Source organism: Electrona antarctica, assembly GCF_951216825.1.
Source record: "Electrona antarctica genome assembly, chromosome: 2".
Taxonomy (NCBI): Eukaryota; Metazoa; Chordata; class Actinopteri; order Myctophiformes; family Myctophidae; genus Electrona; species Electrona antarctica.
Genome location: NC_136807.1, coordinates 6,876,331 through 6,904,215, shown reverse-complemented (window position 1 = coordinate 6,904,215; position 27,885 = coordinate 6,876,331). Strand labels below are relative to the sequence as shown.

The following is a 27,885-nucleotide window of genomic DNA, read 5'->3' as shown; positions in this document are numbered from 1 at the left end:
TTAACCAGCAACATTTACTATTTATTGCAAAAAAAACTAAATTTCACAGAACATATCCTTATATAGAAAAATACATTCAGACAGCACACTGAGTCCTGAGACATGTGTCACAATAACTTTGTAAGGCATTTCACTGATAAGGAATGGGGTCTGGGGGAGCCGTGTTCATCTAATACATGATTGCTCCTTGCTAAAACACCATTTGAACATTTTCACATGCAATACATGTTTGGGATAACAATATATACACAGTAAAATCCTCCTTTACACTCGGTGTTAAATGAACACAGGATTTGACTGTGTAGTGCTCCATGAACAACAATGAACACATCTAACAAATCCAATGTGAAAGAAAACGGATGAAGCCAAAGGCTGAGAAAGGTATACAGTAAAATCAGCAGAGTGTACGAATAGAACCAGATGTACCCTTACAGGTCCATGTGGATACGTTGTACACTGCAAATGAACACAGAGGAATTCACTGTGCAGGTTCTATACTGGAGGGTTTTGGGCAACTCTTGTCACGGGGAAATTGTCAGCACATTTCTTCTCTTGGAGTCTCGTCGAGGAAACGGCACAAAGCTCTTCACTTCTCGGAAAGATAACCCTGTGGATAAAAGTCAAAATAGTCTTAACCCATTTTGACCTGAGATCAGATTCTAAAAATGTCTTCTACATCCCGACAGTTTTCTGAAAAAGCTGTTTCTATGTCAGTGGTTCTTCGATTTTTCAAAAATAGCAGACCTGATAGATCTGCTATTTTTCAATAGCTAAAGCATAACATAATGCTAACACCAAAAGGGGTTCCCGCCCAAAATGGCTTAATCAATTAGCCCTTCAGTAAGTCCCTCCCCAACCCATCCTTGTCCAATAGGCACGTTAGCAGCGAAGAAAGCTTGACCTGCATAGCAACCGTTGCTAAACTATTTGGATTGGCATTGGACAATCACTTTTTGGGGTGGGATTTAGTGAAGGGCTAATTGAATAGAAGTCATTATTCAGACAAGAACACCCAAGGTGTTCTTTACTGTGATTACTGGCCTTTGGCCAATCAGTTTTCTATTCTAAAACAAAAGCATTGTTATAATAGTCTTATTTTCATGCACATACTCGTCCACTCCTCAAGGGACAGTGTGGCGTTATCATGGCTGTCATCGTATGGCTGTGGTTCGGGGCAGTCCTCCGAGTCTCTCAGGCCATCAAAGAACGGATGCTCCAGAGCCTGTTCAGCAGTGGGCCTCTGCTCCCCATCCAACACCAGCATCTTCTCCAGCAAATCCACAGCTAGATATTTCAAGACCACGCATCAGTGTTAATTTGACAGCAGATTTTGAATAAGATTACATATATATATATAATTAAAATCTGAATAGTTTTACTCTAGTTTTAGTCGACTAAATATCATAAGATTGTAGTGGGCTAAATCTACAGTTGATTTAGTTGACTAAAATGTATTTTGGCAGGCCTTGATTGCATCGTAATACCTGATTTGTAGTCTGGCTACCGAAAACAGCCGATCTACAAGCTCACTGGCACTGCTATATTATATTATAATATAGAAAGTGTATTTTTCTTCTCCCTGCTCAGCACAATTAGACAGCCATCATTAACCATTAAGAGCAGGGAGATAGATATAGTTAGTTACTTTATTGACACAAATCTATAAAACATATACAACTAGATAAAGTCCCCCTCGGGGCATAGGTCTCCACCAGGGCAGGTCAGGTTGTGGCCTCCTGGTGGTGCTATAATAGGCCAATGTGAAAAGGATGCCATTTCTTCTTATGCCTGGGATGGCAATTGGATGATTTGAGGCATTTTGTTCCAAAAATGAAAAGGGTGGGATATAATCCTCAGCCTAGTAGGAAAGTATGTGAAAGATGTTTTTGACAGAATCTGGAGGAGTAATATTAAAAAATGTGTTTTCAAAAGTCGGCCTCCTGGTGGCCGTTCTGGAAAATATGGGGCAGAGGTTCATCGTTGGCATCCAGGGAGTGTGCGTGCAAAATTTGGCACCGACTGGGTTAACGGTGCTGGAGATTAGCTGGTAACGGCCTGGGCCGTGGCTCAGCGGTCCAGGCACCTCGGCTGGTAATCCAGCCTGGCAGTGTGCCGCGGGTTCGACTCCCGATCCCGACGGCCTTTACTGCATGTCTTCCCCCCCATCTCTCTCCCCATTTCCTGTCAGCCTACTGTCTGTCCCTCCATAAAAATATAAAATAAAGGCGAAAGCCAAAAAATAAAATAAATAAAATAAAAGATTAGCTGGTAACAGATGCACGGACGCACACACACACGGACGGAGTGCAAACACTTTGAATATGAAATATCTGACAGATGTGTCTTGAACACATGACTATAGACATAGTGTGTAACGATGTGCGGGATTTTTGGACAGAATCTGGAGGAGTAATATAAAAAATATGTGTTTTTCAAAAGTCGGCATCCTGGTGGCGCTATAACAGGCCGCTCTGGAAAATATGGGGCAGAGGTGCATCATTGGCATCCAGGGAGTGTGCGTGCAAAATTTGGCACCGACCAGGTTAACGGATGGAAGGACGCACACACACACGGACGGACACACACACAGACGGAGTGCAAAACATACTCTCTCCCCATGCCTTCGGCCTGGTGGAGACAATAACAACCCCCCCATGGGGAACAGAACAAATAGCAGAGCCCACTGGTGGTGCTGGGGAAGCAGGTGCAGTACAGTACCAACAGTACAGGAACAAAAGACAGCAGGAGAAAGAACATTAGATACTTAGGTGAGCTTAAATAACGCAGCAATTGGTCAACTGATTGCCAGGTCAGCGTGTGACGTATGGGTCTTGCGTACTACCGTTGTAATAAGCATCTGTATCCAACCACATAAGCGCAGTGATGTAACCTCTCGAGTATATCTGCCTGAACTAACCACATAAGCGCAGTGTGTAACCTCTCAAGTATATCTGCCTGAACTAACCTCGCAAACTACGGATCATTTTTAACAGAACGTCTATTTCTGTACAGGTATATTATTATAACCTCGTTTGTGACCATTTGTTGTTAGAAATCCTTTGGTTTGACTTCCATCTAGTTCTCAAACATTTATATGTCAAGAACCCTCAAACTGATATCCCTCTGTGCCCAGTTAAGATCTGGTGCTTATCCTCTGGCAGTTGAGGTGGCATTCCTGAGGAGCAGCGACTGTGTGCTCTTTGTGACCTGGGAGTTGTAGTAGAGGATGAGTTTCATTTTGTTTTCTATTGTCCACTATATCATGATTTAAGAAACTTTTTATTTGAAAAAAATCAGGATAAGAACCCAAATCTGTTTTGGATGTCTGAGTGTTTTATGTTAAATTGGTTGTTCAGTAATGAAGTTTTTGTTTTTGGAAAATTCATAGAGAAGGCATGGCAGTTACGTTGGAGAACGATGTATCCATGAGTAACTGTCTATTTGTGTACAATATGTATCATTATATATGTACAATTTTGTGAGTGTCTTGTAAGCCCGTGCGGGCTGGGCATCTTATGATGTAGGATACTTTAATAAAAACTCTATCTATCTATCTATCTATCTATCTATCTATTTGGCCACAGACCCCCATCTGAAAATAACTTGTGCCAGAGACCCCCATACATGATTTGTGTTGTTAAAATGTTTCAATATTCTAAATGTTTCAAATGTCGTGACACGTTATGAGTTTGTAGATCATCCATCTTTTATGCTACATTTACACATTTTTGGGGACCCCCTGGAACCCCTTCAAGGACCCCTGGGTGTCACTGGACCCCCTGGAACCCCTTCAAGGACCCCTGGGTGTCACTGGACCCCCTGGAACCCCTTCAAGGACCCCTGGGTGTGACTGGACCCCCTGGAACCCCTTCAAGGACCCCTGGGTGTCACTGGACCCCCTGGAACCCCTTCAAGGACCCCTGGGTGTGACTGGACCCCCTGGAACCCCTTCAAGGACCCCTGGGTGTCACTGGACCCCCTGGAACCCCTTCAAGGACCCCTGGGTGTGACTGGACCCCCTGGAACCCCTTCAAGGACCCCTGGGTGTCACTGGACCCCCTGGAACCCCTTCAAGGACCCCTGGGTGTGACTGGACCCCCTGGAACCCCTTCAAGGACCCCTGGGTGTGACTGGACCCCCTGGAACCCCTTCAAGGACCCCTGGGTGTCACTGGACCCCCTGGAACCCCTTCAAGGACCCCTGGGTGTGACTGGACCCCCTGGAACCCCTTCAAGGACCCCTGGGTGTCACTGGACCCCCTGGAACCCCTTCAAGGACCCCTGGGTGTGACTGGACCCCCTGGAACCCCTTCAAGGACCCCTGGGTGTCACTGGACCCCCTGGAACCCCTTCAAGGACCCCTGGGTGTGACTGGACCCCCTGGAACCCCTTCAAGGACCCCTGGGTGTCACTGGACCCCCTGGAACCCCTTCAAGGACCCCTGGGTGTCACTGGACCCCCTGGAACCCCTTCAAGGACCCCTGGGTGTGACTGGACCCCCTGGAACCCCTGGGTGTCACTGGACCCCCTGGAACCCCTTCAAGGACCCCTGGGTGTGACTGGACCCCCTGGAACCCCTTCAAGGACCCCTGGGTGTCACTGGACCCCCTGGAACCCCTTCAAGGACCCCTGGGTGTCACTGGACCCCCTGGAACCCCTTCAAGGACCCCTGGGTGTGACTGGACCCCCTGGAACCCCTTCAAGGACCCCTGGGTGTGACTGGACCCCCTGGAACCCCTTCAAGGACCCCTGGGTGTCACTGGACCCCCTGGAACCCCTTCAAGGACCCCTGGGTGTGACTGGACCCCCTGGAACCCCTTCAAGGACCCCTGGGTGTCACTGGACCCCCTGGAACCCCTTCAAGGACCCCTGGGTGTGACTGGACCCCCTGGAACCCCTTCAAGGACCCCTGGGTGTCACTGGACCCCCTGGAACCCCTTCAAGGACCCCTGGGTGTCACTGGACCCCCTGGAACCCCTTCAAGGACCCCTGGGTGTCACTGGACCCCCTGGAACCCCTTCAAGGACCCCTGGGTGTGACTGGACCCCCTGGAACCCCTTCAAGGACCCCTGGGTGTCACTGGACCCCCTGGAACCCCTTCAAGGACCCCTGGGTGTCACTGGAACCCCTTGAAGGACCCCTGGGTGTCACTGGACCCCACTTTGAGAACCATTGATCTAGTCTAGTGGATCTATTACATCCATGTCTAAGTATGTGAGCTATTTCATTGTTTTAATGTATATTTATGTGTATATAGCCTACTGTATAGGTATTTGCTCATTAAGAACTCCATTGTTAAAACAAGTACTTAGTTATAATGCATATAGATTGGCTATATGAATTTCCTCATAATCCATTCCGGGTGGGAACCCCTTTTGGTGTTTTAAGCATTATGTTATACTTGTTATACTACATTGAAAAATAGCAGATCTACAAGCTCATAGTGCGGCACCGAGTGCCGCGCTACAAGCTTGTAGGTCTGCTATTTTTGAAAAATCGTGAAAATGCGGCGCAAATCTTTGAATATATATTCTTTCAGAGCGAATGTTTTAACTCAAATCTTTGCTTCCGAGGGGTTCATGGAATAACATATTTTCAGATGGGGGTCGGCAGCCAAAATGTACATATCATTTTTGGGGGTCCTTGACATGAAATATTGAGCACCAGTGATATAGAAACATAGGTATTTCAGAAAACTGTCAGGATTTAGAAGACAGTCAGGCCTAACTGGGTTAACACAACGGCAAAAGTGTTAATGCTTACAGTATGATGTGGCAGTGGCAGCTTCAATCGGAAACATTTCATTCACCAATGCAAAAATTCACCAACGCACAAATTCACAGCTATATAAGGTAGATGCCTCCTTTGGCTCTGGGGCATCATCTCGTCGTCGTGGGTATGGTGCGTTTGTTTGGGTTGGGTTGTGAACTCTAAACCAGTGGTTCTCAAACATTTTCATGTCAAGGACCCCCAAATTGACATGCATTCTGCAAACCCCCATATGAAAATATTTTTTGCTAGGGTAATGTTTTGAAGATTTATCAAAATGTTTTGAAAATAGCCGATCTACAAGCTCAAAATGGGCAGTAATGGGACGCGTTTGTGAGGTTGTAGATTGGCTATTTTCAAAGTATAAAATGGGATTAAAGTGGTAAAATATTCCATATTTTGCTGTGGACTGCCTGAAACTTCCTCAAGGACCCCTTGAGGTCCTCAGACCAAACTTTGAGCATCATGCAGATGGCGCTGTTTTCCCTTTATGTTTTCAGATTGCACTTAAGAACGAAAAAGGCACCCTAAGAGTGCTCCACACATAGATTATGTTCTTACCTACAAACAAATCACAGCTAAGAAAAGATTGAGGGATCCCAAAACCTTCTTAAAAACTTCTTAAGAACGGTTGGTGCATGAGGCCCATTGTATCTTTGAATTGGATTTAAGTCCCGGGCCGCGCTGTGATTGGCCAGTCGACACTTGAGTGGCAGCGTTCCTTCCGCACTTCCGGCGCACTTCTTGAGGGCGGAAGTCTTCCCTGTGAGACAGGTCGCTCCAAAAACAAGAACTGCAGCGGCGAATGAGGCATCTAGGTTATTATATCTATGGTCTAGACTAGAGTAGATGCTAGGTTCACAAAAGAACACATTGACTAACGTGGAAATGAGGCCCCACACACTTAGTGCAAGGCTACACTGAATTAATTCTTAAAACAGGCCGTTGTTGACTGGCATATACAATTTAACTGCAAAAAATGTAGTTGAACTAGATATGTTGCAAAACGCTGTTTAAAGCCCTATCTTTATGGCAGAGTATGTACTGTATGAAGTGGGTGGAGGTGGTCGTCCTGCTCTTCTGACTTTGTTTCGATAGAACAGTGTAGATTGACAGGAAATGGGAAAAGAGTCGGGGAGTGACACGCAGCAAATTGGTCTGTCTGGCTCAGGAAACAGACCAGGGACTTGGTCTGTCTGGCTCAGGAAACAGACCAGGGACTTGGTCTGTCTGGCTCAGGAAACAGACCAGGGACTTGGTCTGTCTGGCTCAGGAAACAGACCAGGGACTTGGTCTGTCTGGCTCAGGAAACAAACCAGGGACTTGGTCTGTCTGGCTCAGGAAACAGACCAGGGACTTGGTCTGTCTGGCTCAGGAAACAAACCAGGGACTTGGTCTGTCTGGCTCAGGAAACAAACCAGGGACTTGGTCTGTCTGGCTCAGGAAACAGACCAGGGACTTGGTCTGTCTGGCTCAGGAAACAAACCAGGGACTTGGTCTGTCTGGCTCAGGAAACAAACCAGGGACTTGGTCTGTCTGGCTCAGGAAACAGACCAGGGACTTGGTCTGTCTGGCTCAGGAAACAAACCAGGGACTTGGTCTGTCTGGCTCAGGAAACAGACCAGGGACTTGGTCTGTCTGGCTCAGGAAACAGACCAGGGACTTGGTCTGTCTGGCTCAGGAAACAGACCAGGGACTTGGTCTGTCTGGCTCAGGAAACAGACCAGGGACTTGGTCTGTCTGGCTCAGGAAACAGACCAGGGACTTGGTCTGTCTGGCTCAGGAAACAGACCAGGGACTTGGTCTGTCTGGCTCAGGAAACAAACCAGGGACTTGGTCTGTCTGGCTCAGGAAACAGACCAGGGACTTGGTCTGTCTGGCTCAGGAAACAAACCAGGGACTTGGTCTGTCTGGCTCAGGAAACAGACCAGGGACTTGGTCTGTCTGGCTCAGGAAACAAACCAGGGACTTGGTCTGTCTGGCTCAGGAAACAGACCAGGGACTTGGTCTGTCTGGCTCAGGAAACAGACCAGGGACTTGGTCTGTCTGGCTCAGGAAACAAACCAGGGACTTGGTCTGTCTGGCTCAGGAAACAGACCAGGGACTTGGTCTGTCTGGCTCAGGAAACAAACCAGGGACTTGGTCTGTCTGGCTCAGGAAACAGACCAGGGACTTGCCGCCAGGCTGCATCAGAGCCATGTAGTATGCGCCTTAAAGGGGAATTTCTCCCTAAACCTTTTTTTACAAAAGTAAGTTGATAATGTTTTTTGTTCACATCTGTTCTAGATGATGTGACAGCAACACTCCATGCATTGTTGACACTGCACTTTTCCTGGTCTACGTGAGCTGATGTTAGACCCCCCCAGCAGCAGCCCCAGCTCCAGCCCCAGCTCCCCTATATCTTTATTTCTTTTTTAATATTTTTTTTTGGTCAATATACATAATTATCAACTTACTTTTGTAAAAAAAGGTTTAGGGAGAAATTCCCCTTTAACCACTCGGCCATCTGCACCCCAATTCGTACTCTTCCTTTGAGAAATTTAGACCTATTGGTGTCAGACACTACCTGAAGCTCAAAAGCACAATATTTCCCCATGTCAGTGGTAGATGTTTGGGCTCTCATGCGGAAGAGCCGGGTTTGAATCCCGGATAAGACATAAAAGTTACAGATTACAGCTTTCACTACATTTTTGACACTGAATGTACCCTCTCCAGCTAAGTGAAGATTCAAATTAAGAGTGGCTCAATCATGTTGAGAAAACGTTCTTGAACTTACCCTGGGAACTAGCCCTTGGGAACAACGTTGAGAAGTCCTTCCTGGGAAAACGAGGGAGAGACTTGATGTATGTTTTGGCCTGTTTCAGAAAGAACAAATTTGACCACAGTTTGAATTTGTATACTGTAGTTGTTCAAATGCAAGTGAAAGACAGTCATTAACAACCCCATGACAGTTATGCAATATCTTACATGATCATTTGATTTAGCTCATAACAAGAAATACGCCTGAATATTTGTCGCAGAACAGTGGGGAAAAAATGACAGGTTGTAGACTTGTAGTTGTCGTACCTCTGCGCTGTCCAGCTTCTCTGTGAACTCTGGCCCAGGTACACCTGTCACTTTCATGATCTGTGTTAACTGATCCATGTCTGATAGCCAAGGGGTTACAGTTAAAGAGAGTTTAACGAGACCTGTGATCATAAACATGCTGTTAACATGTAGTTCAATGAACATGCATTTTTCTGGATGCGCTTGCTAACGATTATCTGGCCTTCAGAAAGAAGGAATGTGGGCAAAAAACAAGGGGGATGAAAGGATACAGTCTTTCCCTTTGAAAAGGGTTTTTCCATTGATCATCTCTGCCATGATACAGCCCACAGACCAGATATCCACTGGGGAAAAAGAAAAAAGAACAACCATGACAAACCAAACAGAATGCACATCATGAAAGGCAATGTAAATAGATATGGACTTCTGACGGAAAGCTGTGTGGTACCGATGTTACTCGGTACAAGGTAAAATCTTGTTAATTTATCCATTTGTAACTCTGAGATTGTACAAAGGTAATCAACATTACTATAGACTCTTAAAGGGATAGTTCAGATTTTTTGAACTTATTGTATGAAATACTTGCCATTAATATAGTGGTTGCAACTGTATTAATTGATTGCCCGAGTCCCATGGTGGGAGTTCTGCTCTGGTTTTGGTCAATATTAAGTAGTTCCGGTCATTTTGTGGGGGGCACTGGGGCCACGCAGTAAAAGTAAATGAATCCACAAAACAAACGTAATTTGTATTGTTGACCTATTTCTAAAATATTAGCGCGACTTTCGTTCAACTTTGACCCCTCTATCACATGGAACTATTTTTTGGGCGTAGTGATATGGACACAAAAAACATAGTTCTGTGTGATAGAGGGGTAAAAAAAGAACGGAAGTTGCACTAATATTTTAGAAATAGGTCAACAATACAAATTACCTTAGTTTTGTGGATTAATTTACTTTTACTGCGTGGCCCCCAGTGCCCCCCACAAAATGACCGGAACTACTTGATATTTCACCAAAACCAGAGCAGAACTCCCACCACAGGACTCGGGCAATCAATTAATACAGTTGCAACCACTATATTAATGGCAAGTATTTCATACAACTTAAGTTCAAAAAATCTGAACTATCCCTTTAAGGTCCCCACACATCGGACTTTTAGTGGCGTTTCTCCATCGGTTTTCCGAAAAACACGTCCAGTATGCAACCACCTTTACGGTTACATTTGTACACTCTCAGAGTTAAAGGAGAATAACATACTAAAAGGCTTTCTTACCTTTCTTTGTAGTTGTTACGTCCCCACCAAAGAGGTCCAGGTGTTATTTTGTGCAAAAGCTCCTTATTGGCTATTTCCTCTACCATAAGCCCTAAATGAATTGCATTGAATGGGAATTGAATGGGGCTATGGGGTGTTGTGCTAATTCGCTTATTTCCATCGCTCAAAATTATTACTTTTTTTGTATATATCCTCTCTTCATAATGTAAATAATATCCCAAGCAGCACACTTTACTACTTATTTCGATGGAAATAAGCGAATTAGCACAACGCCCCATTCAATTCCCATTCAATTCAATGCAATTCATTGAGGGCTTATGGTAGGGGAAATAGCCAATAAGGAGTTTTTGCACAAAAAAACACCTGGACCTCTTTGGTGGGGACGTAACGACTACAAAGAAAGGTAAGAAAGCCTTCTAGCATGGAATTCTCCTTTAAATGATTTTAGTGTACACACAAATGAGACAGTACTGAGTAGGAATGAGGGTGTATAGCATTAGCAGAGAAACCTCCCCATTCCAGAGAAACAAGAATCTATTGTGCCATACAGTGTAACACAGCATACAGACTATAGTGATTGATGAGGAATATGATCCAGCAAGGGACATAAACTTGCCTTGGTTGCTGTCTATGCAACATTCCCCGTTTACATTATTTACAGCATTATAATGAAAACAGCATTAATAACTCCCATGAAAGTCAGCTTTCTACTTGCACAGGTGCAGTATGTGATTCTAGAGAACCACCATTGCTATTCCATTCTAAGTGATGAAGAGGGTTTCACATTAATTTCATAAGTGCTAGACTTGCACAACTTGCTGATCCTATAAAAGGTGATGTTTGCGCCTTCAACTTTACATCAAGGACTTACTCCAGGGATTCATAAAAGTTACAACATTGATTTTTTTGTGGCGTTAACAGTTCGAGCAATGGCATAACCCAACACGACAGTGAGAATGGAAGTGAGAATGCGTAACAGCTATGATTGTCTTGCCGGTCTGTGTGTAGTGCATCCAGTTTAGAATGACCTCGGGTGCCCGGTACCACCGCGTCACCACATAGCCCGTCATCTCAGCGTCTGTGCTGCGAGCCAACCCAAAGTCCAGGATCTGCAATAACAAGAAACTATTTCATTGTGATCCTGGACATTTTTCTCTCTCCGCAAATCACAGATTTCTTCAGGGCACAAACCTTTAACTCGCAGTCTTGATTTACAGCCAAGTTTCCAGGCTTTAGATCCTGTCCAAACGAGAAGATGAGATGAGTCACATCTAGTACAACAAAGTAGTGTGTATGCCCTGTGCCTTGTTCAAAGTGAGATCTTAATGTTCAGTACTTGAGTGAGGTGATTGCAGTGAGTACTTGAGGTGATTGCAGTTTAAAACGTCATACTTTGACATAGGAGTACAACAGTTAATTGAACTAATAATAGATGTAATCAATTATTAAAACATATATTCGATTTAAATTAAATATATCGATTTATGGGGAAAACTTTGAAAAAACTAATTTATTTTCTTATATAAATGTTCAAAAATAGCAGAATTAAAGGCTCAGTTGTTTTTGCATGACACAACAAAATATGAAATAGGACTTAAGTGGTCAATCAGTCTAATCCTTATTATAACATTGCAAAAACGCTACAAGAATATTCAATTCATCTGAAAAGCTAAGAACATAATTGGCAATTGAAGCCCTACTTTGACGCATTTTGAACAACCGCATTCAACACTGTGACTCAAAGGACCAGAATGAGGAAGATGACACAATATGGTCAACGACGGTATATTCACCTACATTGTAACGTGATAATTGTGAGACTGTAACTACAGTACAGTATGTATATCACCAGAAGAATTACCATGTTATGGTATAATAATAACCGGGTTTCATGCTTCCTATTCTGTCATGGTTTTCAAAGGGTTTAAATTAGGGAAGTCTCACATATAAAACAATACTGAAATATGCCTTGCTACAAGCACGCCCCACACACACAAACACACACACACACACACACACACACACACACACACACACACACACACACACACACACACACACACACACACACACACACACACACACACACACACGATGCACTCCCCATAGACACTAGTAATTATATACCAGCTCAAAGGACCATACCAGCATCGATATATCATAATAGACATTTTGTCTGTAAATTTCGATTTAACCTTTGTTAAAATGTTAATGTCATTAAAATGTCACCGAACATACCTGAGTAAACATCATTGCATGGTTAATACAGTAAGGTCATGGACCTTTGAATTTAGTTCACAAATCAATTTTTTCTACACAATGCAATAATGCAACAATAGCCATTATTACAACAACAAAAAAACAATCATGAAATACTCATTGAGTTGTACTGTATCTGAAGCATGTTTCAAGTCCCTGCAAGTTACCTTACTGAAATGAATGGAATCTAATGATTCAAACATCAAACAAACCACGGCATGCTTTGGAAAATGGTCAATAGTAATGTCAAATTTGCCAAGTGTCATAGGCAATGATCTAAAAATGCCAGAGTAGACCACCGGGCATGGTCCTTTTAATCAAGTCTTCCGCAATGGAGCAATCCAGCCACAATATTCCCTACGTATATATAACACACACATGGGCACTGCTAGTCCAGGACATGTCCTAACTCACAGAGTCATAGATCAGTGTCTACTCATCTTACCTGTTAGGGCAGGGTTAGGAATGATTCAATAACAATGAATGACAAATTAAAACAACACAGTCACACCTGTGTAATGCAAGTAGCAGAGAATAAAGAGCACTGTCTACAACACAACATAAGCCTACAGAAATGAACAAACCCTGGTTAGTTGTGCCAGGCAAATGTAAAGCTATTGTGGGGTCTTATCTACCAGTCAGACTTTTTGAGAAATGTCTCAAAGATGTAGCCAAGTGAAGACAGAGGTGGCAACATTTCCCCAAGCTGCATTGATGCATCCCGTCATCCCGGCTCCTCCTGTCCACATGTCGAAGTGTCCTTGGGCAAGACACTGAACCCTACATTGCCTCCAATGAGTCGGTCGGTGTAAGCTTGCCACCATTGGTGTGTGAATGTGGGAAGTGAGGACGCTGGCGTCGACTGTTCGCCGCTTCACCTCCCAATGTATGAATGAATGAACCATTGTAAATCGCTTTGAGCACTTGGAAAAGCGCTATAAAAATGCAATTCATTGATGCCTGGTTTTTGATAGGTTGCACACTATGGTTCCGCACCAAACATTGCAGATTTAAAAGCTCACAACATGTCGCAGAGTGACATGTTGTGAGCTTGTAAATCTGTGCGACTCCAACTTGCAACTAAGTAAAAAATAATCACCCTTTAGGCCTTTACTCCCACTTACCCTGTGGATGATGCCAGCCTTGTGAATGTACTGCAGAAAAGGAGACAGCAGGACATGGAGATATTTTTGGTTGTTGTTGCAGAGAGAGAGATTGACAACATGCCAAAATGAGTACAGTACTTTTATTCTAGCCGGTTAACGGAAATTCATCATTATATTTGATCTTTCTTTTAGACCCAGGGAGATCCATAACAAGACGGAAACAAGACCGCAAGGACTTGTTTTGGTGCTATCACTTGTGTTTGACTGTACTCTGTTGCTGTTTATACATTCTGTCTAATAAACTATTCAATCAATCAATCAATCATATCACAATTATACAACACAATAACAGAAAATATAATGCAAAAATTTAATTAAAATGCACATAACTAAAATTGTTCAATAAATGATATACGATACGATGTGCGTTAATGTGTCCACGTACAGTCTAGAGAGAACGTGACCGAACTGCGTGTACGGTCCGTTATGACAGTGATGATGCCATTTACGGACTCAGATGCCCTACACATGAACCTGTACATATGGTTATGTAGCACATCATATTATAATGAAGTCCACTGTGTACTTGTGAAGAAGGGCACATGATTGATGCTTGCCCACTCTAAACACTAAACTGAGGATTAGTCATCCTACTGTATGTACAGCTGAACCAGGAGGTATTAGTGTTTGGCTCGAGGACTTTGCATTCACGAAATAAATACATTCATTGGTGCACTTTTCTGGCATTATACAAATAATCCATTTCATAAGGCACATGCATCTGGTGTGACTGCATCATAAGATTTGTATTAGTTCTAGATCTTCCCCAGAATGTATGTATCGGACCAGATTTGCATACTGTGAAAGAGATAAGTAAATAAATGTGGTGCTTCTGGGGACTTATTGCCTCATGGGCAAGTCTCATTTAAGTTTTTTTGATTTTCAGACTTTTGCCTTTGTGAGAGGCCATGCTGTAGCAGCTTACCCTGAGTCCACACAGCATCTGGTATACCAGGAACTGAACTCTGTCTTCAGACAGATGTCCTCGCACCTTGGACAGGTCAGTAAACATGTATGGCATTACCAAGTAGCTATGGAGACAGGGTTGAGAGAGAATGAGCGAAAGGGACAGAAAGAAATAGACAAGAGAGAGGAAATGGAGATAAATGACCAGAATAACGAATGATGGAACCCAGAAACATTGGGTTATCATCACTAGTAGACCAGGACTTGTATGTACTGTATAAGACAGTAGACACAGCATAAATATTAACAGCAGTTCAATTATTAAAGCTGTAATTTATTGCATAATTATGACACAGAGACCACTAAAGACCCAAAAGCCTGCATCTGTTCCTCTGTTTCATAATACACTCTCTGATATGATGTCCATATTATCTTGGGATCCAACTGTCATGTACTGACTGTTCCTCCATTTTGCAGTAATATGAGAAGTCACAGTTCCTCAACAAATCTGTTTTTTATCTAGAATCAGGGTTGGCCTACATGGGAGTAAAACGTGTTCAACTACTGAACTGCATATGGTGTCAGTAGAACACCCATCTTGATTTCAACACCATGGTCCGTCTGCCAAAGAAAGGCTTCACATTCACATCATACTGTGTAGAACCATCTAAAGTTCTAAGCCGTGTAGATGGTTGCGACACCATAAACACTGACCAATAATCCCTAGTTATTACCATTGCTCCGATGAGAAAATTGAGAAGCATGTGTGTGACACTAATAATAGAACAGGTAACCTGAACCTGTGGATAGCAGGACTATTGTTTGGCTAGCAAAACTGGAAACCGGCTTCCCAAGAATTAAGGCTCTGCAGTGGCCTTTACTTCAGGCCGATACTATTAGCTACATATCATCAAAGTCAGCCACTACCTCTGCCTGAGGGATTTTTCTGTCATGGTGTGTGTTCAATACTACTCACAAATCGTGGAAATCATCAAGGCCAGAGGCAGGTGTGAACACATCTATTAGTCCTATCACCTGATGGGAAAGAAAAACCAAGGTGAGGGATATTGGGCTGGGGTGCGTTCGTTGTGTGGCTGTCTGTACCGTAATCAGTGACATGGTATAACAGCCAAGCCAGGGAGGGGCGAATGTTTCATATCGCCATATCCAAGGCGTGGATCACAAATGTGTATTTCATCTTGGGGAGTCAATAATGATTGCGTAAGCACTTGTGAAGGGAAGTGAGGACGGGAAGTCAGTTAGAATAAATTAAATTAAAATGGTGTTAAAGGATTTGGTGCTGTGTGTTGGCGTCCGTGTGCTGCAGCAGTACGTGGGCTACTCACATTTTCATGCTTCATGTGTTTGAGCAGCCGGAGCTCCCTGTAGGCCCTCTTGGCAAATATCTCTGACTGAAAGGGCCTGTGAAGTTTCTTGATGGCCACTTTCTCCTGGGTCTTGCTGTTTACTGATGAACTGAGAGACATACATACAATATAGCTCATATAACATTGGCACTGCAAAGGAGGCCACCCACAACTTAGTCAAGCACTTTGCAACATTGTACAATAAAAATACAATGTATGAAAGAGTAGGCTAAACCGGACCAAAGCACCACATACAGTAAATCGACAGTCCAGAGGAAGAAAACGTTTCTTTTCAGAAGTTGATGGAGAGAAAATCAGACCAGATCTAACCAGGTTAATTGAAATGCATATACTAACACATTGAGTGATGATGAATATAAAAATGAGTATAATAATGAATGACATTTAAAACAATTCTGACAGAGCATATTTAACACTGTCAGCACTGCAGAAAGCCGTTGGAAGAAATTTGCCTTGTGAGTGTTATATATGCTCATTGCACAAATTGAAACCATATCCTCCTCGTCGACCACATCATTTGCACACAGCAAACTATGCATACTGTATACACAGTACAGTACGTTAGACAGTCAATTATATATGCAGCAACCAACGCCAATGCGTGTCTGTGTGTGTGACAGTGATGTCACCATAGTTTACAGCCTTTCATAGCAGAGTGGGGGACGTACTGGAATACATTGTAAATAAAGGCCCACGGTAACTCTATCAGGCTTCGATCGCTGTATTCCTTTCAGGACCCAACTAAGCCGAACCCCGTTTTTAAAAGTGCAACCGACGTAATAAAGCGACGATCAGGCGACTTACCACACGGAGCCGTACGCTCCCGTCCCGATCTGTTTTAATCGCGTGTATTTCTCTGGTACTTCCCACACTGTCTTGTTGATCTCCTCACGGGAAAACACAGCCTCCCGAGCTTCCATGTCTGACATGAATCTAGCCTATGAATATGAAACACCGCGCGGCGCCGACTAGACCTCTCTCTGTCCGTCTTTCTCTCCACCTCCTCCTACGCCTTTTAGCAAATCACTTGCATGAAAAAGGTCACACACAGCATGTAGTGTCTCTGCACTCCTGTCACTCAGTCAGATCAGAAAAAGAAGACCATAGGGTGACCGTGAGCACTTCTACGTTCTACAACTGCAACACAAACCACTCTGGTGTTTATGATCAGATTCAACCTTCAAGTGCTGATAAACACTCTAAAAGACGTAATTACAGCCCCCGGGTGTCGAGGATCCTGCTCGGAAAACGAGAAATATTTCTTGACTCTTGCCTGCTGAAACATGTCAGTGAGTGAGTCTGAGAGTTGTTCACTCCCACACATGGAAGGTAGGTGGTATCTATGAATAATCATAGCCAATAGCCTGTTTTATGAATCGGAACTCTGATCTGGACTCTGGAACAGAGCTATATCAGAACAAAAGCACCAGAACTGCATGGGATGAAATCAATCAAGTAATGGTTCAAATTAATTGCTCTTTCGAATAAATTCGAACCATTACTTGATTGATTTCATGCCATGTGTGTGTGCAATATGCTTTTGACATAATTGGTAATACCATAAATCTCACAAAAATAGGAAGCATAATTCCTATGTGATTTGAGGTAGGCTAGTCTTCTTTTGTCTGTCAAGAGTAGCCTACTACGTGTGCAACAACATGTAGGCTAGTACTGTAACGGTCAAAGTCAAATACATATAGATTACCCCCCCCCCCCCCCCCTCCACTGAGCACTCTCTCTCTGGCTACACTCTCTCTCTGGCTCATAGCGCCGCCACTCGGGAGCTTGTAGATCTGCTATTTTTCACCAAAAGGGGTTCCCGCCCAAAATGGGTTAAACATCCAGAGCCCCCCCCCCCCCCCCCCCCCCCTCTCTCTGGCTACAAGGAAGAAGTAAGAATGAACACAAGTACAAAAGTACTGCATGGCATCAATTAATATACTTACAGTTACAGTACCAATTAAAGTACTAAAGTAATCCATTATAAGCTTTTTGAAAATATAGCAGATCTAAAAGTTCACAACACATGGTATTGTGATGTGTTGTGAGCTTGTAGATTTGCTACAGTATTTTCAAAAGATGAGCCACTTTTTTTGTCCTGGAAGCAAGACAAAATGAGATGGCAGTAAAATCTTAACATCTACCCTTATTTTTCGGTAAGTATTTCAGTCTTCTATCATTTGAAATGATGAGTAAGCATCTATGACAAAGGGCCATGAAAATATGACTTAGGGCCTACCGTATTAAAAACAAAGTGGTCATGTGGCTCAATTCTTCCCACTCCTGAATGAAGTGTCTGGTGCTGGGACTCTGGTGCAACGCACAGGTCCTGGGCCTGGTGAGAGAGCAGGAGTGGACCTGGTGAGACGTAGGAGGGGCCCGGACAGGAGACAACCCACAGAGCCTAGTCCTTCCATGATGCACCAGAAGTGTACCTCCCAGCCCTGGCAGAGTAGTTCTGGAGTAGTTCCAACGGATTGTGTGGCCCTGGTTTTGCCCTAGTGGGACTGATTGAGGGTATAGCTACTGGGACGTAAGTCGGGACTTGATCACCCCGGCTGGGTCGCCTGAGTGAGGGGTATGATGTTGGAAGACCCGAAACCCCGTTGACGTCAGGATACATCACTGAGGATACGTCCCAGGTGCTTCCATGCAATGTATTTTTAGTTATTTACTTTTCCCTTTTGCAAGAAGTACTCTTAATTATTTGGCACGAGGTACAGTCAGACATTAAGGCTAAAAAGATAACACAAAAAAGTCCTGGGGACTTGTTTCCTTTGTGGTCCTATGTATTCAATTTATCAACATAGTATTAACAAAATAACACATATCATCAGCAAATACAAAACACTATACGGTATGTAGGCTATAAGTAAACGTTGGTAGTGAATGACATTGCCTTTCTATGGGAAACTTGCATTTACCTCCCCTTGTGATCTCCTGATGAATGGTTTTTCAGGCCTGTTTTGAAAGAAGCCAGTGATCCACATTTTTTGAGTGGTGTAAACCACTCCTACAACTGGCTTTGTTTGTCTGTCTGTCTGTGCTCAAAAAATGAGCATGGTTGATGCTGATTGGTTGATGCTGATTTCATTACGTCAGACATTACGTCAGACCACAGCTGATCAGTCTATATAAGACCTTACACCACTCAGTTCACACGGGTGTGATTTTTTAAGGGATCACTGGGATAGTGGAGTAGAAGTACTGGTTGCGGTCGCTTATACTGTACCTAGTACAGGTAGGTCCTACTTTATGTGACAGGGAGACCATGGTGTGTTGAATAGCTTGTGATCACCCACTTAGCTCCATAAGAGGCTAACACTAATAGAGCGTAGCAGTCCCGCCTCCTACCATGGACCAGGAAATGAAACCCAATGCATTTTTCCCATGGACATTTCTTAAAGTATTTATTTAAAGACGGTTACGCCGCGGACAAAGCCAACTCGAGTCGTGACAACTCATGACAACACAAACAATATTTTGGACCAAACAAATAATTACAAAGAAGAAAAACAACAAAAAAAGTGTTGTAACCTGCCGTTTTTTTCTTCTTTCTAATTATTTGTTTGGTCCAAAATATTGTTTGTGTTGTCATGAGTTGCCACGACTCGAGTTGGCTTTGTCCGCGGCGTAACCGTCTTTAAATAAATACTTTAAGAAATGTCTATGAGGAAAATGCATTGGGCATTCCTGGTCCAGGGTAGGAGGCGGGACTGCGACGCTCTATAGACTATAAGCATATTTTCCAAAGTAGGCCTAACTATTGATTCATCAGTAACATATTGTTTGCGTTTTATCTGATCATTGGAAGCTGATATAGTTTGAGGCTTGGCTAGCTGTGTTATTATAACTAGCTCTGTCTCTGTGGATTCTATAAACACAGGCACAGTGTTTATATTAAGTCAGTTTCTCCATTCACTTACTGAGCTGTTCCATGTGCCTCAAGATTCAAGAACATTTATTGATACAGTGTTATATACATAAGATACTCAAATTGGGCATCGGATCTTCAACATTGTAGCAACAGGAGACCATTTTATTTATTTATATATTTGAATGTGTGTGTGTGTGTGTGTGTGTGTGTGTGTGTGTGTGTGTGTGTGTGTGTGTGTGTGTGTGTGTGTGTGTGTGTGTGTGTGTGTGTGTGTGTGTGTGTGTGTGCGTGCGCATGTGCGTGCGTGTGCGTGCGTGCGTCCATTTGTGCGTGTGTGTTTGTGTGTGTCTGAGATGTTAAGTGTGTATTGTTCATTGTTCATAAGCCTGGTTTGCCTGGTGGAAAAAGCTGTCTCAGAGCCTGCTGATCCTGCATGGTCCCACTGCTTGTACTTGCCAGGTCGTAGCAGCTGAAACAGTCCATGGATGGGGAGGTTGGAGTCTTTGACAGTCACTGACACACCATCTGTTGCACAGTATATGCTGGATGGATGGATGCTCCACTAGTCCACTGTCTCAGACCCTCATGAATACCAAACGAGTCGCCCCTTTACCAACTCGCCCCGGGCGTACAGCCGGCGGAGCCGCAGAACTGCATGGCCTGGAAGGACCACTTCACCACTTTTCAACCTATATCTTCATATTATTGGTCCCCACTAATGTTAAAAAATACTAAAATAACCACAATACTTTTCTACTTGGTCTGTGTCTCACAGGAGGGCTGTGGGCAGTTCAGAAACCCGTCCACCAGTGACATCATCGTTATGCAGATTTTTCTATAAACAGATTTTGTCCCCATACGTCTCAAGATTTGCCATTGACCACGGTAAGAGAATTCCGGTCAAATGTCAGCTCAATTCCCCCCCGCTAAATATGACGTAAATTTAACATCAAAACATTAAACGCCATTGACATTGAAGGGAAAATTTACGTCATATGTAAACGAGCAAATCAGCTAACCAATCACAGGCATTCCGATTGGCCAATGGCCAGTATGAGATGATGCATGCTGATGTATGATAAGAGCTGATAATTCCGCTAAATATGATGTAAATTAAACATCAAAACATTAAACGCCATTGACAGTCTATATTTTTGAGGGGCGCCTCCTATATACAGGTTTAATGTTTGTTTTTAGTTCAATGTTTGTTTTAAAAACACCATTGACAATGAAGGGAAAATGTACGTCATCTTGTCCCTAACACAAACATTAAATGCCATTAACAATAAAGAGAAGTTAATTAGTTTGTGTTGGCAACGTTTGTTTTACATCACCATTACATCACCTAATCAACATGAGTTAGACTTTAATATATTAGCGCCCCTCACTTCACACGGGTGTGATTTTTTATATTAAATATATATTAAATATAATTTATATAATATAAATATATTGAATGTTCTTTTTTAAACATTGTATCATGGTTAAATGATAACAACACATTGATGTACGATAACAAGAGCACCCCTCATTTCACACGGGTGCGATTTTTCTTTTTTAAACAACATTTAAAATGGCTTCCATTTTCGCATTGCAACTTTTCTGGAATAGAAAGCCTGCAGTTTCTATTAGCTTGGATTCGACATCGATGATGTCACTGGTGGGCTTTCTGAACGGCCCACAGCCCTCCCATGAGACACAGACTGAGTAGAAAAAAATGGTGCTATTTCATCATGAACATTAGTGAGGACCAATTATATAAAGATGAAAAGTTGAAAAGTGGTGAAGTGGTCGTTTAAGAGAGAAGTTGTGCTCCTGCCTGCCACAACTTCCTTTTATAATTTGTTACGTCTCTCCTGTACACCGTCTCTTTGTTGTTGATCAGACGTGTGTCACACGGTCACTGTTGTGTCGTTGGTGAACTGCCCCCCCCCCTTTTTCCCCTCACTGTATGTTTCTTTTCCCTTTTTACCTCTATGATGAATTCCTGTTCTGTTCTTTGTCTATATGGAAGTGTCTATTTGTACGTCTCTAAATGTTTTGATGAATTGAACATGGTGGACCCTCTTGTAAACAAGTGTAATGCTTAATTGGGTCGTCCACTCACAGTTAACAGTCTTTGTATTGAGTTTGTGCTTGAAATGTACTGTAATTCTGCAAACTGTTAATAAATATTTCAATCAATCAATCAAAAACGTAATCACCACAGTTGGAGCTGCATGTGCATCTGAAAACCCAACTCTTCAGACTCCACCATGGCCCGTAGCACTAGCCCATTAGATAGCACTTTATGTAGACTTAGATATTATTTTAAATATAGCACTTTATGTAGACTTAGATAGTATTTTAAATATAGAACTTTATGTAGACTTAGATAGTATTTTCTAAACAGACTTATAGCATGTTACGTAGACAGCACTAGAATTGCATTTTATGTAGTCATAGCACTTTATAGTAAACATGTATAATATATAATATAGTATAGTATGTATAGTTTACATAGATACTCCACTGTTACGTTCTTAGCTTACGCATGTTTCATGATAACTACTTGTAGTACTTGTACAAGTACAAGTACTTGTACTTGTAGTCATAGTACTTTATAGTATAGTACACATGTATAATATATAATATAGTTTAGTATGTATAGTTTACATAGATACTCCACTGTTACGTTCTTAGCTTACGCATGTTTCATGATAACTACTTTTTATAAAGGCCTATGTGATGTATGCCATGCTTTTTGCTATTGCTTAATGTAAGTCGCTCTGGATTAAGAGAGTCTGCTAAATGCCTAAATTGTAAATGTAAATTGTGGCCACGTCACGTGGGCACATGGAGTAGAAGAGGGGGGGTCAGGGGATCAGGACACAGGTGATTGTTAGAGCCCGCCCTCATCACCTCGTAATGCACCCCCCAGTGGGTCAGGTTGGGGTTGAATCTTAGGTCCCTGAGCTTACTGTACACTGTAGAGTCTGGAGAGTACAGTACTATCTCTCTACGTCGTCCTCAGACGAGCCCTCCATCGGCGTCTCCAGTCATCTCGGTTCTCCATACATCTGGCCAGCTCATTTGTGCTTTCTGCACCAGCATCTTTCTTTAGTACGTCCACATAGGTAGGTGTGGGACGTCCTCTCGATCGATGCCCGTGTGTTGGTTCCCACAGTACAAGCTTTTTGGCCGGGAGTTCTTGGTGTCGGTGGCAGTGGCCAGCTAGTCTCATCCTCCTTACTGCTATCTTCTCTGATACACTTGGTAATGCTCCATACAGACGCTTGTTGGTGATGTGCTCGTCCTGGCTATGACTATTGTGTTACATATTGAGTTTGCAAACGGCATTCTTACTTAGGTGGGTGTAGAGCAGGGGTGCCCACACTTTTTTGACTCAAGAACTACTTTTAAACTGACAAGCTCAACAAGATCTACCCACCCCATAAAATATTATCCCATTGCTACCTGAGGCGTTAGTTATAAGACAAACACACTAGGGAAATAGAAGAGCAAAATGGAATTGGTAGAGTTTTTATTATACATATTATATAATGTTTGTCTGCAACGTTCTGGAAAACAATGTATTGCTTTGTGGGTTTGAGCTGACAGGTCCTTTTTATGTCAATCAATCAAGTCACCTTAATTCAAGTGGCAGATGCCAAAAAAAGATTATTATATTATATATTTTTGGAGCATGTCATGTGATCTACCTGCACAGCCTACAGTATGTTATCTACTGGTAGATCACGATCTATACCTTTTGGGCACCCCTGGTGGAGTGTTGCTGAGGGTCCAGGGTGGGCCCCCCCTGGTGTAGAGTGTTGCTGAGGGTCCAGGGTGGGCACCCCTGGTGTAGAGTGTTGCTGAGGGTCCAGGGTGGGCAGTAACATGCTACAATTGAGCTCTTTTAACATTCTTCTTAAAAATGGAGTGCCACAATTTTTTTATTTTTCCAGTTTTTCATGTGTCTATGAGGTGACAGTACTTCATTAGACACCCTGGAGTCGTTTTTATGTTCAATGGTGTATTAACTTTGTATTTAGGGTTTCTTTCTGGAGGCTGAACCCTTGACAGTCAAACGGGCCAATGAAATAAACAGTAATATGGTGACGTCACACTATCAGCCCCTCCCCTAACCCCTCCCCCTTATCATACAACTACAGCTGTGGGTGTGGCTTCAGTTCAGGTGGATCACCACCCATCACCACCCACCAGGCAAACCAGGCATACTTAATGAACTGGTGGGCGTATCCACATAAAAGCATGCTTTTAACAAATACTGTACACTTTTTGGAAAAAGTTCTTCCTTCTTATATTATAATAATACCTGATGATCATGTTTTAGGGTGGAAAAAAACCGTGGCACTCCATCTTTAAAGCATGTGGGAGTGAGAGCAATAGAATATAAAATCTTTTAAACATGTTACCGCGCTTTAGTTTCAGCACCGGAACAATGGTGGGTGATTTGAAGCAGGAGAGGATTCCACACACACGGGGAACAGGAAAGGTTAAATGTGTACGTGAAGACGTGAACACACCAGCCAGCCGTACCGTGCACACTCTGCTCATGTCAGCGGTGGTGGTTGGGGAGCTCCCTCCAGGAGATTGGTGTTAATAACCTTGAAATGGGGGTCAAAACTATTCAGCTCATCCGGGAGGGAGGCAGCGCAGTGACATTAGCTGCACAGCTATATCTTCTTTTACTTCGCTGCTTTCAACCTGGGGTTCCTCACTTAAGCTCATAATGTGACACATTATGAACTTATAGATCAACTCTTTTCTTTCTTTTTTACACAATGTGTAAATGTCATGTCCTGACCATGTCCTAAGCACATTGAGTCCTCACTTGTCGTGCTATATAAATAAACTTGCCCTGACTTGACTTGAGGCTACGGTAAAGTCAGTACTGCTGTACAGGGCCGAGACATGGACACATCACAGCAGAACAAAGCTCTTTGACGGTGGCTACACAGCGATGCCACGAATGCCCACGCTGGCGGGGCACTGTGTCAGGCACCAGGAACTGTAGGCAAGAAAACTGACACTGGGAGCCAACCCAAGGCACAACTAAGAAGGCATAGAGACGCACCACTATACGTAGACACAATGCAACGTGACAGCAGAGCTAGCAACGCTGCGGAGCTCAAGACCCTAATGCTGGATATAAGGTTGTGCAGCGATCCAGGAGTCCAGGCTAGTCTGCGCTCTAGTATCACATCGCATCATGTTCAAACCCTGGTCCCCTGTGCAAGTGCTACAATTTTTGAGTGGTGCAACCACTCCCTTACGGAGCTATGTGTGTGGGTGGGTGGGTGCGTCTGAGCACGAAAACAGCATGGTTGTTTTTCACCACCTGTGCGCAACCTAACACACACACAAACACACACGCACATATTAACTGTATATATGGTGATTTTGGGTGTGCCAGTACAGTATAGGGACAGTACAGTACAGTAGAGGGAAATCCATACACTGAGAAAAAAGAGAGGTCAAACATCAGACATGAGAACTATTAGTGGACAGCGGATTTTCTTTTATTATTATTTTTTATTCTTTATTTACCCAGGGAAGTAGCTGAGCACAGGTGCTCATTTTCAGCAACGCCCTGCACATAGAAACACACAGACAGACACACACACACACACACGCACACACACACACATTAAAACCTGGGAGCTGACCAGTACAACCAGTCTTATACTGTTGGCCACTAAACTGCAGGGGGAGCAGTTGGGGGTTCAGTGCCTTGCTCAAGGGCACTTCAGCGGTGTTGGGTGAGTGATGACAATCACTTCCCCACCCAGATTTTTCCTGCCCGCCCGGGGAATCGAACCGGCAACCTTTCGGCAACAAGGGCACTCCTCTAACCCTTAGGCCATGCACCGCTGGCCGTTGCGCGCAGAGCACAACCCTCAATCACCCATTGGAATGCAAATGCATGCCTTTCAGCATTGTCTGGCAGGTATATCTCTTTGAAAACCTTTAGCGCGGGGGGGGGAGGGACACACACAAAACACATCTTGCCTGCCCAACATGTAATTCCTGGAAACGCCTCTGGTCCCTGCCTCTGGTCCCTGACACATACTATGTGGGCCATTACCACATTTCTGTGTGTCACTCTTCTTGCTGTAATACGTTTCAAAACCGTTTAGCTGCTTGTGATATAGCTCTGCAGAGATCCTAACGAGTTTTCTTTTCCCCCGCTTTGTCTCCGGAGGCTGTAGGCGACTTAATGAGCAGGAATGGTGACATTGTAGAACAAGTACAAGCAGCGGTGCATTAAAGTGGCCGCCAGTTCTGCAGGATGCAACTGAGAACAGAAATGTATTAATTCATATTGTAATGAACCGTGGGTGGGCTCAATAAGGAATAACGACTTTTAATGAAAGGAACAGTCTTTTATTTGGCTCTGTAAAGCACACACCCAAAAAAACAAAAAATAGCAGACCTACAAGCTCGTAGCGCGCCACTCGGTGGCGCGCTATGAGCTTGTAGATCTGCTATTTTTCAATAGCTAAAGCATAACATAATGCTAAAAACACAAAAAGGGGTTCCCGCCCAAAATGGGTTAATTCATATTGTAATGAACCATGGGTGGGCTCAATAAGGAATAACGACTTTTAATGATAGGAACAGGTCTTTTATTTGGCTCTGTAAAGCACACACCCAAAAAAACAAAAAATGCAACTCATTAACAGAAGGATGGGGGAGTTACTGTACAGTATCACCCCTATCACTCGTGGGTTCTCATCTAACACACATACCGGTACAGTAGGCCTACAGTTGGAGGCCATCGATATTGTCCTTTTCTTTTTGCTGAGGTTTGCGTGATCTGCGCAAAAGGACAGTTAACCCATTTTGGGCGGGAACCCCTTTTGGTGTTTTAAACATTATGTTATAATTTGGCTATTGAAAAATAGCAGATCTACAAGCTCATAGCGCGCCACCGAGTGGAGCGCTACGAGCTTGTAGATCTGCTATTTTTGAAAAATCGTGAAAATATTTATTTCAGAAAAACTGGAGGATTTAGAAGGATTTTTTTTAATTTTGAGGTCAGGCCTAAATGGGTCAAATGATAAGGGACAATATCGGTGGCACCCAACTGTAACATAACACATAAACAACACATTCCCCATGCACATACTACAGTACATAATATAGCACACCTGCAGGTATACAGTATATCAAATAAATGAAGAATAACAATATAGCATAAACTATGATGAACACTGCACACATCCCTGCACACATTAACAAAATAATGAACACAATAAATATGAAAGACACAGATTCGCCCTGAGGCATGCTGGGAAGTCCCTCCACCACAGCCAACCAGCAGCCTGGGGCACTACAATATGTGTGTGCGTGTGTGTGTGTGTGTGTGCGTGCGTGCGTGCGGCTATAAATGTTCATGCATAAATGTTCATTAAAGGATCATTTAAAATGCTTCTGGAGGGCTTTGGGGACGACACAGGAGCTGTTTACATTTTGCCTTTAGCTCAACATTGACTTGAGCCTTCTGCACAACTTGTACCAGGATATGCATGACTAGTATTGTTATTTTTATTTGAACTTGTGGTATGGAGTTTATCTGCAACTTTGTTCATGACATGACACCAATATGGCTAAGTACAGTATGTCTTTCTTGGAATAAACTGGTTTATTTAACACAGGGAATTTGATTTTATATCAAAATGTAATTAGATGATAAAGCCCTTGAGATGCATCATCTAGTTTTCAAAGAGGTCCTCATTATTCATCACAGTCCTCTTGTGGTCCTTTTCGGTTTCATAAATTCATATATATGTTAATATCGGAGAGAAGGTGATTTCGCTGAATTAATTTGACCGTGCACTTCAGAAATTGCTCAGAAAGACCCACTATATGCCACTACTCTGCCAAGGTAAGTGGAACAGAAATGTCGGGTCCCATCGATAATTTATAGAATCTTTATGAGGCCAAAAGAAAAGTGTGAAAACTTCTGTGACAAATGAAATTACTTTGATGCTCACTTATCTCATTTTTATATTCACACGGGGACTAAACGTTGATTAACTCATTTTGACCTGAGATCAGATTCTAAAAATGTCTGTTTGAAAATGACAGTTTTCTGAAAAAGCTGTTTCTATGTCAGTCTTTGATTTTTCAAAAATAGCAGACCTACAAGCTCGTAGCGCGCCACTCGGTGGCGCGCTATGAGCTTGTAGATCTGC

General features: G+C 43.2%; 1 protein-coding gene across 1 annotated transcript; it reads right to left on the bottom strand.

Annotated features, from left to right (window-relative positions):
- On the bottom strand, positions 1-17,083 carry mapk13 (mitogen-activated protein kinase 13). The gene is made up of 12 exons (XM_079529881.1): positions 16,609-17,083; positions 15,763-15,892; positions 15,393-15,451; positions 14,436-14,541; positions 13,469-13,498; positions 11,277-11,324; positions 11,080-11,194; positions 9,086-9,157; positions 8,835-8,914; positions 8,545-8,623; positions 1,111-1,284; positions 1-607 (listed from the first exon to the last, which is right to left on the bottom strand). The coding sequence occupies exons 1-12, from the start codon at positions 16,731-16,733 to the stop codon at positions 522-524; spliced, it is 1,104 nt and encodes a 367-aa protein (XP_079386007.1). The 5' UTR covers positions 16,734-17,083; the 3' UTR covers positions 1-521.
- Positions 17,084-27,885: the final 10,802 nt, after the last annotated feature.